Source organism: Protomyctophum bolini (assembly GCF_963924005.1).
Source record: "Protomyctophum bolini genome assembly, chromosome: 16".
Taxonomy (NCBI): domain Eukaryota; kingdom Metazoa; phylum Chordata; class Actinopteri; order Myctophiformes; family Myctophidae; genus Protomyctophum; species Protomyctophum bolini.
In genome coordinates this window covers 16,478,306-16,495,699 of record NC_137877.1, presented here as the reverse complement: position 1 = coordinate 16,495,699, position 17,394 = coordinate 16,478,306, and the positions used below count along the sequence as shown (strand labels likewise).

Genomic DNA, 17,394 nt, shown 5'->3' with positions numbered 1-17,394 from the left:
CATGCTTCATGTGTTTTCATTCACGCCTGGGAGCTACTCAGTAGAACTGCAATCGCCTACTGTAAAGTAGCTGAGGAGCTCCAACTGTAGCCCTAAGGAGGTCATGTTTTTGTTTATTTTGCCTACACAGAAATTGTGTAGGCAAAATGTTTAATGTCAAAGTAAAGTTTTGACGTGTCTGCAGTAATATTGTATCTCCGACTCCCATGTGTAGCCTACAGTACATGGTCATTCCGGAGTAAAAACTATCAGTTTATTAAACTCTACCCTGAAACAAACCATCATGCTTAACCTCTACCTTAAACAAAAGAACCATACCTAACACCAACCACAATAACTGTGTCCAGCCTTCAGAACTCTGCCTAACCCTAACCAAAAGAAAACTACCTAACCTCAACCAAAAATAACTTTGCCTAACCTCAACCTAAAGAACTGTGCCTAACGTTATCCAAATAATTATAATTATAATAGTAACAGTAACAGCATGAAAACGTTAATAAAGCGTATTATTCAGGAAAGTGAAAAAAGGGCTTGGCAGTTACAGTACGTGCATATGGTACTGGTCAATGTTCATGGATGTGCAAACTCAGATCGATTGGTCCAGCTAGTGAGGAGAAGCAGGATTAGGACAGACAAACCTTTCACATGCATTCCGACGTCTGGCAATGAATAGCAAATTAAAAAAGCACATTGTCAATTGTCATAGGCAAATGGAGCCAGCCAGGGATAAACTTCAAAGAGCTTCTAAAAATGTGGACATTGATTGAATTTTTGTTTTTGCTAAAGCTATTTTGCCCACAGTTCTCCTCATACACATTTCTTGAGGATGTGGACTGGAGAATATGATGCAATGAATGTGCCAGTGTAGATTCCTCACCATGTCAGCTTGGCAGCTTTGTGCAAACAGATTTGTAGAAGGAAGTTAACTGCCTGTGTGCAGGGATTCAGCATTGACACACAAACATACATACATACATAACATATTCACTTTGTTGATCCTTCACAACACACACACATGCACGCGCACACGCATGCACACACACTCACACACTCACACTCGAACACTCGACCTCAAAGACTCCATACTCGACTCGGACTCGAGCTCCGAGACTCGTGGGTATCTCTGCTTTCTTGTTTAGGCCACACACATCTTCAACTGTTATGCAAACATTATTTTATAGTTGCTGTGGCAAAGTGTGCAGAGTGGCGCGTAGGCCTTTTGTCTGCTGCGGATCATATACAATTATGCATCATTATTAAAGACTCCTAAAGACTACTGAGAGTGCAGATCTTATCCTCCTTCTACAGTGTGAAAATAGACAACTCTCAACTCTATCATTGTAGTGACTATGGCGAGACACTATGAAGAGTAGTAGTTCACACAATAACGCACTCACAACCTATAAGCATGTCCTAAAACTCACACGTGTGAAGTGAGGGGCGCCCAGATCTTTTGGTGCATGTTGATGTTCTGAAAAATGAAATAAATTAATTATCATCATTCATTTATATTAGCGAGATGACATCTTACATTGTCATGTACTATCCTAAACAAACATTAAAGTCCATAGACTTGGCTGGCAAAAACCTACATCATAACTACCCTAAACACGCATTAAAGTCCATAGACTTGGCTGGCAAAAACCTACATCATTACTACCCTAAACAAACATTAAAGGTCATAGACTTGCCTGGCAAAAAAGTACATAAGTACCCTAAACATAGACTTGGATGCCACATGACATAATTTTGTAAAGCCATGCATTGGAGGGGCTAGCGCCCCTCAAAAAAATAAAAATAGAAGTGTGTGTGTGTGTGTGCGCGCGTGTATGCGTGAACTATAACCATAGTACATTTTGGTTGACAGACATAATATCCTGTAAAACAAAAACATGAAAACCTACAGTATACGTAGGTTTGATAGATGGTACAGTAGCACTCCATATGAATGCAATAGTTCCGGCATTATTGCATTACACATGGGTCGAGTATCACTAAAGCTCACCAATGGTGACTGACCTTTATCCATGCTGGGGCTCTGAATATATCAGTTAATTTAAAACATGTCACCTCTTTCCTCTTCAAGCGCCATCCTTTTCTATTCTCCCTCTCTTTCTTAATGGGAATTGGGTCTATTGATAATAAACGTTGCTACTTTTGGTCTTGGAACGGAAAAGCAAAACACACATCACATTTTGATTCTTCCTAAAAAAAATATATTACTGATGTTTTGACCAAGTAGGTGGGTAGTTCTCACCTCTGCCCAGCCACTGCTCAATGCAACTTAAAAAGATCACACTCACGTGAAGTGAGGGGCGCTCTTATCATCATACATCATCACATTCCGGCCTCACTTTGTGTCCTCAATATATACTTCAATATATATAGCCAATCAAATCATAGCTAAAATTCACACGCACACAAAAAGCTGGGCATAGGAAGGGTTATCTCCCCTCAAAAATAAAATAAATAAATAAATATATACATATAATATTTCATGTCATATATGTTTCATGTTCACTGATGTGGCCTTCTGTCATTAACCTGACTCTGCCAGATTGCAGAAGCTTTCTTCACACTCGTTTCAAACTACTTGCATCTGGTATCTCCTGCCCGTAGCTGCCGCTGATTGGTCCGAACGGCAATCCAGATGGAGGCTGTGTTGTGAACTTGTGAATCAATGCCGCCCCCATATGGCAGTGTCGGGTTATTCAGTCATAGCAGTCCTGGATGAATAAAAAAAATGTGTCCTTTGTTTTAACAGGCTATGGCGGCATACCGCATCAGTGGTTACACAGGCAGACTATTGGGAAATGTCCTGAATCTTCTTATGGCCAGTCTGGGTGGCAGGCCCAGTCTTTCCATTTCTTCTGTTCCTTTTGCTTGGAACTTGTTCGCTGCTGTCATCTCTTTTTCTTTTCTTTCTGTTTCTTCTGGCAGTTTTCTGTTCCTTCATGGCTGCCAGTTCCCACCTGATGTCATGTGGGAGTCCTGACTGTTTCAGACTGTACTGAATAACTCCTAGCTTGCATAAAGTCCTAAGACTAGGACTTAAGTCTAAGATGAACAGTTCATCGGAAGCATATCTGTATCCTCCAAAGAAGATGATACGATCTTCAACCATGCACATCCAACAGCACATCCTTGCTATCAAATATGGGCCATTTCCTTTGGGATGGAGCTCTTTCCAGGAGAAGGTCTCTGGATTGAATTTCCACAGGTCATTGAAGGAACAGCGTTTAGGAAAGTTGGCACCACCAAATATGTACAACTCTCCATTGTAGGCAAAGGCTGAATGACCCCTACGTCTTTCTGGGAGAAGTTTCATAGGAGGTGTGCTCAGCCAACAGTTGGTTTCAGTGTCAAAGACTCTAATGTTGTTGTAGTTGATCTCATCCTGGTCCCCTCTGCCCCCAAATACAAACATTTTGGTCCCGATGATGGTTGCAGAGTGACATGCTGAAAGTTGTGTTGGAGTGCCTCTGGGGTTAATTAAAGTCCAGACCATTGTTTTCAGCTTGTAGATGTCCTTGGTGTATCCAGTCGTCATGCTGTATCCTCCAAAGATATACATGACATCCCCCAAGACACAGGCTGAGTGGCCGGCCCGCCCCCCTGGAATGGTCCCAGAGATCTTAGGCTTGAACCATCTGTGGGTGGCAACATCAAATTCATAAAGCACATTGCAGTTGTTGCCCGAAATGGTAACCCAACGGGTATCCTCCACTATCTTAAAATCCACTATCCCCCCCCAGACGTAGACGATATCTTCAACCAGAACAGCTGTGTGGCACATGCGCGTTGAGGCAACCTCAAGGGCAGGTTCTCCTATTCCATTTATCACTGGGGGCAACGTTGTCCAGCTCAAAGACACAGAGTTGAAGACACGCACATCAATCTGATCCATGTACTTATAGCTCTTCTTCCCGTGACAGTACCCTCCAAATGAGTACACCTTATGCTTCACTGCCACAGCAGCATGATAAGCTTTCCTTTGTCCTTTCAGATGCACTGTCCAGCACAACATTTCAGACACTTCGATCAATCCGGACTCAGCTGTACATGCTCTGTAAATGAATTAGATCATATAGTGGACTACCAGTTATATTTACACTACAATACAGTAACTCACACGTACTACCGGAGCTTGGCCAATCCGCGAAGCCGATGGGATGGTTTGGCCAATCAGGCAAACCGATGCTTGTTGATCTGCCTAATATGGTAAATTCATGCTGGGTGAGCATAACTGCCTAACCAGAAGTACTGGAAGTACCACCCAAGGAAGTTATGTTTATGCTTATAGAGCTGTTTCCTGATCCCTTGTGCATGAAATCCGCATTGTGATTGATGGGTTATCCTCTGGGAACCAGGCTATATTGCAAATTGTAGAGTAAACTCAGTCCAAGCACTTCTTAATTAATTATTTGTATTTTCCGGCAGATTAAATGCTATACATACAACCATGTTAACTTGCTGCTCAGGGCAGCTTAAATGCCTACAACCATGTTAATTTGCTGCTCTGAGGGCAGCTTTTGAATTCTGCTCTCAGAGTTGGTTTCAAAATGTAGGCTACCTAAAATAGAAAGTACTCAATGCGCATTGTGAGCCAGTTTAGATCATCTATTTTCAAATGGCCCAAAATGTATATGGCTGAAATGGTAAATGAATGTTTTGTAGTACTAGTAATAATCCAAAACTACAAAGTAACTAGTAGCAACTAACGTTTTCAAATAAATGCAGTGGAGTAAAGATACAATATTTTGATCCGAGATGTAGTGGAGTAAAGTATTGGAAATACTCTAAAGTACAAATACCTAAAGATTTTACTTTACTGTAATTAAGTAAATGTACTTAGTTACTTTCTAACACTACCCATATGCCAAATAGTCTCGAATAAAGCGAGCACAACAAATATGTCGGCCTAGTAGTTTGTGAAATTAGCTGCAGAAAAACACACAAACACTCATGTATGCAAACTCTCTCTCTCTCACAGTCACACTCACACACACACACACACACACACACACACGCGCGCACTCTCTCTCTCTCTCTCTCTCTCTCTCTCTCTCTCTCTCTCTCACAAGACTCTCATTTGTGGTGAAAAAAATATACTGAAAAGGGAGAAGACAACTTTTAAAGTCAGGTCAGGTAATGGCCAACCAGCCAGCAGGATGGTATTAATGGCTGCATGTAAATGATATCAGATATTTATGTTCATGACAGAAATACCACTTTGAAAATGGAAAGATGCCAAGGCAATTATTTTCACAGCATATTATTTATTGCCCCCCACAGAAATAATCAGACATGCAAACAAACTAGCACTCACTCACTCACTCACTCACTCACTCACTCACTCACTCACAATTACAGAAATAATCAGACATGCAAACAGAATGATACGTAGCTTGCAGAGTTAGTTCAGTGAGCTATACTCGAGGGGCTCATTCAGCGTTATGCAAGACCCACATGTAAGTCGCTGACGTGGCTATCAGCTGACCAATTGGGCGGGGTATTTAAGCTCACCTAAGACTGGATTCTTCCTGCGTTCCTTCCTCTGCATAATGTATTCCTGGTGTTGTTATGCACTGTTTGCTCCCACCGCCACCCCAGCACTACTGGTGGGCTCTGCTATTCCTGTTCCCCACGGGGAATTCCCCAGGGAGTTGATGTATATCCATGGCTGAGGGACGTATTGTTGGGGGGGCTGGAGCACCCCCTCCCTCCAGGCACAGCCCGCCCTCGGACAGGACGGCAATAATAATAATACTTTTAATCAGAACAGATTTCTGTTACTACGCCTAATACATATGCTATATCACAGTATCGGCGCCTTATCCTGGTTAATTGTCTGTTATTTTGCTCATGCGTGTGGAGAGGGAAAGTTTAAGCCACTTTTCTGCGTGAAAATGCGGGTGCACAAGGTGCGTGCAGACACATGCGGCACCCCCTACTGTAAATATCTTCCCACGGCTATCTATCTCCCTGCTCTTAATGGTTAATGATGGTTGTATAATTGTGCCGAGCAGGGAGTCAAATGTAGCAGAGCCGAACGCCAAGATAAAATATATGCACAGTTGCACACATTCTATAATAATGAATATTTGTTCATTCCATTCGTGAGTTATCTGACTGAACAAGCACTCACTCATTCAGTCACTCAGTCACTCCTCATTCACTCCTCATTTCGGCTCATTAAATGTTTTCAGGGTGTATGTTGTGCTTTCCACTTCGGGGGGGGGGGGGGGGGGGGGATGAAGTGGAAAGGAATGCACTTTGTGGGAAATATTACAATTATTTCAATCTATGGTATGGCAGGGCCTTGCACGTTTCTATACAGCATATTTGGCACTGGCAGGCAGCACATCCTAAAATGGTTCCTTTGCCATCTCCTCTGGCTGTCAGGACAGACCTGCTCCACGCACTTCCAATATACGCTCATGGGAGAACCTCCATGAGCGGAGCTTTGGAAGCAGTCATGTATCAGCCAGGCACTGGAGTGATGCAGTGCAGTGACTCAATTAAGAGAAGTCTGACGGTGAACTTTCAGCTGAGGGATCATTTTCTGGTGCGCTCGCTTTTTAATCGGCACCATGCAGTGCCAATGCTCTCTCTCTGTGTGTGTGTGTGTGTGTGTGTGTGTGTGTGTGTGTTGGGGGGGAGGGGGTCGTTACTCAAAAAACCTGAGGGAAATGTCAGGGGCGGTAATGAGATTCTCAGCATGCTGTTGCTCATACACCATTAAATAACATGGAGTGCTGATGGGAATGAGGTGTGTGCGTGTGCGTGTGTGTGTGTGTGTGTGTGTGTGTGTGTGTACTCACGGCATTGTGCACACGACACAGGTTCCTCAAAAATAACATACTGTTGGTCACATTTTGGACATTTGATAATTGATATCAAGACGGCAGGCATGCATCAGGAGTAAAATATTCTGACCAAGAACGGTGAGACTGGGGTTTGAATCCAGCATGACTCATGCACTCCAACAAACACATTTTAGGGTGTGTTTGCAGGTGGGAAGCTGGCAAGGGACGGCATTCTCCGTCGTTGAACTACAGTAGTGATCCCTACAGTGGAGCCGAACTGGGAGGGATAGCGTCTCCCTCAGCATGCGCATATCTCTTACTGGTGAAACTCCTCACTGTCATGGTGAAAAGCAATGGCTATTGGCTGGCAACTGTGTATCGAAGGAGATGCGTTTGTCTATACATCCTCTGCAGAACAACCAGTATGGGTTAGCAGTGACAGTGCAGGGGCTGCATAGAGCATAGGGTTAGAGAGCCTGCCTATAGGAAGCAGGAGCCCCAGGTTGTCCCAGGTTGGATTCCAGGCCTGGCTGCAATGTGCCAGCAATATGACTGGTTCAAGTGTCCTTGAGCAAGACCCCTAACTGCTCCGCGGGCATGAAAAAAACCAGCTAAAAAAAAATATATATATATATTTTATTCGATTCATGAAGGAATAAGCCGCTGAAATGCCACCTATGGTGCGCGAGTCAGAGATCGGATGGGCGAGAGAAAATGGCAGCATTTTTCAATGGTGATTAGTCTACTTGCCAGAATGTGAACCCGGACATTTTGAGTACCCTAGGCCTAGGTTTTATGTTCATGAAAACCCCCTAGTTTGACCCGTCACATGGTACTTAAAGCATAATGAAATTTTGAAAATGTTGCTTTATATTGGTTGTAATGGTACCCCAGCTTATTATGCTGATTCTGAAAATTGCCCAACATATGCAAGTTAGCATCCGGAAGTTTTAACATGCTGATGACCCATACTCCGGTCCGGGTTCACAATGGGACTCTATGGGCTGGCAAGTAGAATATAGGAGGGGTGGAGTGGACGGCGTCGCTGCACGGCACTTTGCCGCTTACGGGTTTGGTCCTCCATTATCCAAAAGGTACACTGAAGCTCAACAAAGAGCCCAAGGCGCCAGTCATCAGTGGTGAAAAAGTACTATAACATTTTTCACTTAAGTAAAAGTGTCAATACTGCAATGTAGAAATACTCTGTTAAGTAAAAGTCCAGTAGGCCTAATCAAAATTGACTTGAGTAAAAGTTTACAATTAATGTTTTGGCAAGTTTTCAAATGTATACAAATCTTTTGAAAATAGCAGATCCATAAGCTCACAATGTGTATAGATTGGATATTTTCAAATGGCCAAAATGAAGTGTTTTGTAATAATAATCAATATCTACAAAGTAACTAGTGAGTTTTGAAATAAACGTAGTGGAGTAAAAAGTACGATATTTGGATCCGAGATAAGTATAAGTATAAGTATAAGTAAAAGTATTTTAAAGTACAGTATTTAGAAATTGGAAATACTCAGAAGACCCTCAAAATGTTATGTTACCCAAGTAACAATACTTGAGCAAATGTACTTAGTCACTTTACACCACTGATCGCATCCACTCGAGCAAATGCACTTCATGTACAATCGGCCTGCGGACAAGTGCGATCGCCTCATCGTGAAAAGAGAGCAGAGCGGCTTGGCACGCATTGTCGTTCCCTCTGAGGCTTGCCCTTGTGCAGATGAGAGACGTGAATGCATAACAAGTTGACGGGGATCCATTTATCTCCTTCAATGAGATGTCTCATCCTCAACCCACCGCCTAATGTCTTAATCAATGTCTGACAAACACACACACACACACACACACACACATACAGCAAAACACAGGTTCAGCACTTAAACTGATTATTTAATCCACACAAATTTCTTAGAGGATGACCCTCTTAGTTAAAATGTATATTGAGAAAATGACAAAGAAAAATAAAAGGCAATTTTTTATCTAAATATTAGCCTGATTCTGTTAGACAGACCTACTGACGAACAGGGTGTGTTGCTTAGCTTAATTCATTTAAAGGTGTATTCAGTGATTTCACTTAATTCAAATATCACTTATTTTTTGTTTTAGATTAGATACATTTATTGTCACTGCACATAGTATAGAGTGGCGTCTAGCCAGAGTGCAATACAGTAATGCAGTAAATGAGAGAATAAATGCAGAAAATGTACAGTCAATATCAATGATGGGATCGGCGGTGCGTTGTAGGTGTGAGAGCCAACCCGAACCTCTAGTTAAACAAGTTTATAATGTAGAACATGTAGGAATAGTTACAAAAAATTATAATAAAATAAATTAATAAACTGTTCTGTGACCCAAAATAGGAAACACTGTATTCAACCCATTCCAAAAAAGAAAAAAACAATAATTTGTATAGGGAAGAGAAACATATACACACACATATTTCATGGATAAGATCCTTGCTCTTCTCTCTGCATATTGATACAGCATGTGCATGGGAAAGGGCTGCCTCATTCAGTCACTTCCTGGCAATCTCTTCATTTTATTTGTCATGTTTTCTGTCACATTTTTGACATTTCCAAAAGCTGCAGCAAAACAAAAAGGCTTATTTTCTTCACCCATGCAGTCTCATTTGCATCCTAGCCTCAGACAAAAAGACTTTAGATATGCTTATGCTTATATGAACTCTCCATCTACAGTACTATATATAGACCTATACTCCCAAACAAAAACACAGTGTATTAAAATGTGAGTTATGTCATGTGCCAGAAATTGGGCTCAAAATGCCACAATTCCCCTTCCGGAATAGTGATAGTTGTATAGTGAAAAGAAGGTGACAAGAAGTATGAGTTTTCTACTCTTACTGGGAGAGAACTTCATATACCGGTATTCACACATGCAGACACGCACGCTCTCTCTCTCTCTCTCTCTCTCTCTCTCCTTGTAAAATGAGTCGTGTTGACTCATTTGGGCTCATTTGAGTGTTTTTTTTTACTGTAAAACCCCCTGCATTTGACCTGTTGTCCTGCATTTAGGTCCTATACACCTCCTCCCTTGCACTGACAGTTCACAACCCTGTCTATATACCAATGACATCACCCATGTGAATTCCAACTTAAATGGCTTTCTCTTCCAGGAAAGTTCTCATGCTGAAATAGAAATTGTTAGAGATGACCAAACCTGCCTAATGATCTAATTGGTATCTTATCCCCCTAATGAGCATTAGTGGGGACCAATTATATAAACATATGGTTGAAGAAAATGGTTGTAGTGGTTGTTTAACCTTTCCTGTGATTTTCCTTTGTTTTGTATAAAAGCATGCGCTTAGATCGGCTACTTTTGAAATTATGCTTAAAAAACATTAAAACATTAACATTGTAAATCACATCTTGATGATGTCATCAAGATGTGATTCACAATGTTAATGATTTTTTTCATACCTCCAGTTCTAGGAAACACAGAATGGGGGGAAATGAGTGGTATTCAATGTGCAATGTAGCCTATTTGTGTACGTTTGGGTTTGGAGGAGGCATGCCATTTCTCTTTTGGAAAAGGTTTGGGAAACCCTGCACTATAGTTTAACAGAGACTGTGCTTTGCTGCAGACATGTCAGGCTGTTGAGTTCAAGGTGATTACAAGTAACCGCAAAGTCTACCCATGACCCATGTATGTCTGACCTTTCCATTCTCCCAATGGCCTTTGAATGATTCATGTAAGACCAAGACTTTCCTGTTAGCTTAACACACCAGTCACAAGCTTTCCCCAGCAGCCACTCTCACCCGCACGCACGGACGCATACACACAAAACGCACTCACGCACCACGCACGCACGCACGGACGCACGCACATTTGACATTATTATCTATAGACCACTTAAACTGCTTAAGCTCTGTATGCTTAATAGCTAAAATAGTGGCTATTTTTGCAAAAAGTTAAAAAAGAAAAATCAAAGCTGTACGAGGGGCTTGTAGCGCCCCTCAAAAAGAGATCTAGGTGTCGGGATTGGATCCAAATAGAAACGGCGTGGCTCCAATGTGAATCTTGGACTTCTTGGACTTGGACTAACATCGGTTATGTCGACTCATATCTATGAATCATGACTCCATCATTTGGCAAGTGTTTCAGAAACATCAGAACCCATTTGACTTCCATTATACATTTTATATTAAATATTTCACAGTATGAACCAAACCATAAGTGAAAAAAACTATTGTGGCTATATTTGGCAGCGTGCATACAAAGTTTGATGTTGAATGGTCCAGCATTTTGTGAGATTAGCTCTGTACAGACAGACGCAAAAACATGGCCACATGTACAGTATATGCACACAAGCACGCAAACGTGCACACAAAGTCTTGCAGAGCCACAGTGTAAAGAAAATCTGATTGGGAATCAAATTATTTTGACTTGATGTCACTCGGAAGTTGTGTGGCATGAAGGTCTAAAACCAATGTTAATCAGTGTTAGTAATGAAGAGTAAAATGGTATAAAATGTTTGAAGAAGAGGGGATAGCCCGGGATACAGACCTGCCACAGCCAGTGATATGCACCTCACTGACCGTGACTTTAAAATATATTTTACAATTTCCATTTTTGCCAAGCAGCAACCTACAGTAGCCAGGTAGTCTTTGATTAATCTGATTCACAGTAGGACTCATGTGACGGCAAAGGTGAGCTAGCTCTGCACAGACTAGGCGGAAGAATTAGAAACTTGTGTGAGTCAACACTGTTGACAATTTACAATTTAGGCATTTAGCAGACGCTCTTAATCCAGAGCGACTTACATTAAGCAAGAACAAAAAGCATGGGAATACATCACATAAAAAGCATTTATCATGAAACATGCGTAAGCTAAGAACGTAACAGTGTTGAGGAACTAGCCATGACCTCTTTATTACACCTAGCCTACTTTGGAGTAGTGTTCCTCTTGGGATGGAGCCTGGACAAATAAACGGGCAGCAGATTCTGTCTTGACATTTGTACGATTCGAATCATAACATAAAAGTTGAATAGTGACAATGTCTACCCCTCAGATGCACCAGACAAGATCCACCATTTGAAAAACATCACGCACACTCTTCCAATACACTTGGCCGCATTATATGTACAGCACTTTTTATGGTTGGCTATTTATTGTAGGCCTACTGTACATAAAAAATAATAATCAAATCAAGTGGGTGCTAGGAAAAAAGAGCTTCCAATTTCCATAGTCAGACTTTTCTACCTTACATTATAGCCTACAATTGAATCATAACAGTTAGGCTTAATAGGATTTTACTAAATTGATTAGTAACATTTTTAAGAAACACGTCTTAAAAAGTGTTCTTCAAAAAGCTGCTACGTTTGAACTTTGAATCCCATCGTATACACACAGCAAGAGCAAGTGGCAAAGTTTAATCTTCTGCTTGTTAAAACAGAGAGGCAGTACATATAGCTAATTATGTATTGTATAATTATCCTATGAATAAAAGCACTTAACTCAGCCAAGGTGATCAAAGTAATTTCAATGCTATAATAAACAGAGGGTGAGAGGGGGGGGCTCTCTCTCATACATTCACACACACACACACACACACACACACACACACGCACACATGCACACATGCACACAGCAGTGACAGCACCCATTTAATGCGAAGGCAAATAATTGCAAATGCGCACACGGCATTGCGTGCACACGTGCATGCACAGGCACACAGAGACACATCCCACACCCACGATGCATAGCAGCAGCCTACCATTTTGTTCTTTAACCAGCAGTATTTACACTTACCTCTTGAATTTTATTTGCTTCAAGTGGTGCTGTTGAGCATCCTATTGAAATTAATGGACAGGGATTTAAACAAATTGTTCCTCTATTTTATATAGCTCAATTAAATAACCCCATCAAAGGCACAGCTTTGTGTGATTATACTTGTCTTTGTACTGTACTTCACCTGAAATGACATTCCTAAAATAGGGACGTCACGTTGTATTCAAATCACCATAGTTTGTCGTGTATCATATACATTCATTTTTATAAGGTAGAACATGTAACATTTTAACTTACTCTCTGTTTGTTGCTATTATTATTGAATATTCCATGATGACTGTTTTGCTTGGTAAATCTTGGCTGCTGCTCAGCCAAAACATGTTCCCCATGAGCCTGTTTTTGACATTTTTGAAAGATTTAGATTGAATGGGCGACTTAATAGTCAATCTCTGCGCACATGTTTTTGAATACAATTCCACTGTTGCGACATCAAAGTAAACACTGGAGCACACCAGACAACACACAAAGGAACAAAAGAGCCTTTTGCTTGTGTTTGATGTTGTTTTTCCTTGGCAAAGTGGTTGCGGGGCTGAAGTGGGACCCCTCTCTTCAAAGCCACATTGTCTTGGTCTACATGTGCCGTTGTGAGTTTGACATGTATTGTACTGCACTACTTTGCCATACGGCAACATAAATACCCTACATTAAAGGGCCACCTTTTGCAACCAGATCTTATTTGAATGATGTTTAGGACATGTTTATGGGTTTTATGGTGAAATGTCCCTTTTTTCTTAAGTATAAAACAACTCCCTCATGTCATTACTCCCTCAGTAGCTACTAGACTTTCAAGTAGGGGCCATGGTATAACAGAGGTCATCTCAGCTCTCTGTGCGAGACAGTTATGCTTCACAACATTGTGACAGTGAAGGTGCCTATTAGGTGATGCATATGCATAATGCAACTGACTGACATGTGGTTTCCGTTTTCAAAACCACATGCAAAGAAAGCAATGTTCTCATAATGGATCATCTCAGTGTATACAAAACAAACAACAAAACCAACATTAAAACCAATACCATTTGTGTCATTCATTTCTTATACTAGACATTTAATTACATTTGTAGTATGATGACTCACTCTCAATCTGGCTCTTTGACTTTCATTAGTTGCTATTGATCTTGTATGGACTAGGATTGCATTCCAATGAGCAGGAGTGTGTTCACCTTTGTGAAATATGACTTCCCGCCCCTAGCTAATATGTTTCCCAAAGAAAGTGTGTGTGTGTGTGTGTGTGTGTGTGTGTCTGACTGACTGACTGACTGACTGACTGACTGACTGACTGACAACACATTTGCGACGCCAACTGATACCATTAGATTGCCATTTAACCTGACTTTTAGCACTTAAGCCTGTCGTACATCATTTAATTTGTGGATCTGCTGTTTTTGGCACACATGTTTATTAAGAGTGAAGTAGTCAGCAAATTTACAGCAACTTTAAAATGTGTACATAAACTACTAGCCATGCGCCAGAAGGGAATATGGAGAAAATCACATCACATTTTATCAGCAAAATAAAAATGCATCTGTGATCACTATATATAAGATAACACTTCTTATTTCACTCTATTAAATTGCTCCTGTAAATCCTCGTCGTCTTGGTAAATGTGACCCAAATTCCATTTTGCTTTGAGGGCACTGCCAAAAGAGAACACTTTAGATAAACAGATTTCCTCATTTCTCCGGCTCCTCTCTGTGTCGTACATTATATGCAGAGATGCGGATCGCTCCAGGCTCCACTCCTCCAACACTCGCATAAACACAGCCGTCAACAACCTTAAAAGCTTGTCATTCTCCCACTCCCAGTGCACCTCAAGAGATAACCAGGTAATATAATATTTGAAATAGCACTTTCCTTGAGACACTGAACAAGACTCCCTCAACATTAGCCGTGTGTGACTGCCAGCTGCCACACTAATAGTTTGCACTGTGGAGGGAAGTGTTCGGAAACAACGTGGTGGTGTCTGAATGTTTGGAATGGAAATCAAAATGTGCTTCGAGCTCCGTGTTGTACTCGAGATGAAATGTAAATGCTCTTCCGACAAGGAAGAATCAATATACAAATAGAAATGTGGAATAACTATCTGTCTGACTACTGTATATGCATCCTATTAAATGTATTGTTACTGAGACCCTTGGATGGGTTCACCGTTCACCACATGTGCAATATAGTTTCAGCATCCTACGCTTCAACAAGGAACTGTGCAGAAGATCATTCCCTCACTCTGCCCTATTTTCTCTCTGTTTCTCATAGTGCTTTCCATTTTTACCAGAAATAATCTTTGAACCTTTGGATCTTTGAATAATCTTTGAGTCTAAGTATACGAGTTATCTTGGGTAAAAAGTTGACTTTTGGGGCTGAGGGTGGTCCCTTGGGTGTTGATAGCGGTAAGGTAATGAGATCAATCAAATCTTTATGTTCTAAGGCAAGGTTCATGGCAATCCGCCCATTCGAAAATAGATAAAAGATGATAAATTTGTACTGTACTGGTGCTTTGAATGACATATTTGTTAAGAGAATGCTAATATAACAAGTTCCCAAAAATGCGAGAGTTAAACCAGGCGAAGATGTCTATAATGCAAGCAAACAAAAGCAAAATACAGTTTTATCAGGCAGATATAAAGTGGATTAGTCACGTTAAACCTTCTCACATTTGTAAACATTGTTGCTTTGCTATCTCAGTGAATTGTATTATGTGTATCTGATGAATTGCCCTTCACTTCACGTGTTTATTCTCATAAATTATAGCATAGAACAACAAATCATTTCAGATTCAGAACACTACTATTTACTATCCTATGGGCTTCTCTTGCATCCAATTGCAATATCAAATTCAGTTGTTGTCAGTGCAAATGTAGAAATTAGAACTAGAGCTTTAGGCAAACATTAATAATGAACTCAAGGAAGAGAGGAGGACTTGTTAACTGTTTTCAACTAGTGTACATGAGTATCTAGGAGCAATTTCAAGACAGAATTACTATTGTATTTACTTTCTCACTCCAGTGATCTTGTTTAAAGAGTTTAAAGATCACATTGGCAGAGCATGAAATCTTCTCACTTATTTATAGTGCTCGCACGCACGCACGCACGCACGCACGCAATTTGATTATACATTTCCTGTCATCCTTTTTAAAACAATGTATTGTGACGATCATGAAAATTCCTTACAATGGAATCCTTCTCAAATTCTGCTATACTTGTAGGGACATTTGGCCCTCACAAGTACAGTATAGGCTATAGTAACATGCACGCATGCACACAAGCACACACGCACGCGTACGCACTGACCAACATCGGCTTTTACATGAACATCATTAACATCACCATTAAAATGTATTTCAAAAAGTAAACTTTGCCCATTATGTAGACTTGCCTCATTAATTGTAACATTTTAACACACATTAACCTATAATGTGAAAAAGAAAATGAATACATGAAAATATAACAAAGCCTGCATTGATCCATGAAAACATCTAAACTCATCAAGCATCTCATTGTACATTAAGTACAACCTCTGTGGATGCTCTTAGGTAAAAACTTTTAAAGCATTTTAAGAGCCACTTCACCCAAAATTCAAAACATTTACATCTACTGTATCCATCTATGATAGTTTCTTTTCTACTTTAGATAATGGTCGGCAGTCATGGGCAGGCTGCTGTCAACATGCCAGACCACCAGTATGGGCATTTAATTGCCAGCAGCAGGAGGTGCAATTGTGCAGCAAGACTTGCCAGTCTGGCCCCATCAGACAGTGATGGAAGATTTGTGAATGCTTGTTTTGTAGTAAACGGCTGAACCAGAAGCAGGGAAAGGAGTCACTTGTTTCGTTCGTTCATTACTCTAACTATTCCGCCACACACAGACATTTAATTGTGAACAAGAAGAGCCCTGAGCAGATTGAGATAATTGACCTGTGTGAGTCGATCACATGGGCTGCAGAATACTTTTCGAAAGCGTTCACCTATAGAGGGTATGCGTGTGACATCATCATATACCGGAAGTTATGCAGGAACGTCTACTTTCTGGCCTTGACAGCCCATACATCCAAACAGAAAAGTCCTATCTGACTACCTTTCCCTATACCTTTCCCCCCACTTTCCCCACTCCACTTTATGCATGCCCTCTATAATGACATGCCCAAAATAAGAGAGTGAGGATGGAAGTGGTTAAACATAGGCTATGAGCCAGGTGATTTAGTGTGGACAGAGCTCAGGGCCTTCTAGACGCAAACTGTGACCAAAGAGCACTGGCCCTTTCAGAGTGTTAGGTAGTTAGTTACAGATAGTCTTAGGCCCAATTAAAGTGACATAAAGGAGACTATGAATGTAGTTGAAGCCATGTCCCTGCCTTTCATACTGAGAGAGCCAGACCTGATGCCTGTGCCGCCACTCCCCTGCTTGTTCTCCTTGCCTTTTGAGTTTAGTTATGTTTCACACATCCATACTTACACCAGGGATTATACTGACTCCACACCTCATAGGATCCTTATAGCCTTATGTTATGCTTTCAGTTCTCCAGTTAGGCCTAATTTATAATAAATACATATTGTTCAACATTTTACTCCATCTCACCTCTGTTTAGATTTGAGCTGTAAAGTGCATTGCAAACTTATTTAATAAACTATTGCCCGGTTGGAATAATTCATGGGTAAATTAGGGAAGGCAATTTCTCCCAAATATAGAAAGAGGCCTACATTATTGTTTATTGCTGCTGCTGCGAGGTTTCTTCTCAGGGCGTCTTACTGGTTACTTTCTGTGCCAGCTAACATT

General features: G+C 40.9%; 1 protein-coding gene across 1 annotated transcript; it reads right to left on the bottom strand.

The window, feature by feature from the left end:
* Positions 1–2,803: 2,803 nt before the first annotated feature.
* On the bottom strand, positions 2,804–5,563 carry LOC308330851 (kelch domain-containing protein 3-like; the record flags this gene model as incomplete). The annotated part of the gene is made up of 3 exons (XM_080785926.1): positions 2,804–3,650; positions 3,795–4,011; positions 5,527–5,563. 3 exons carry the CDS (start codon positions 5,561–5,563, stop codon positions 2,804–2,806), a joined length of 1,101 nt encoding a protein of 366 aa, XP_080642052.1.
* Positions 5,564–17,394: the final 11,831 nt, after the last annotated feature.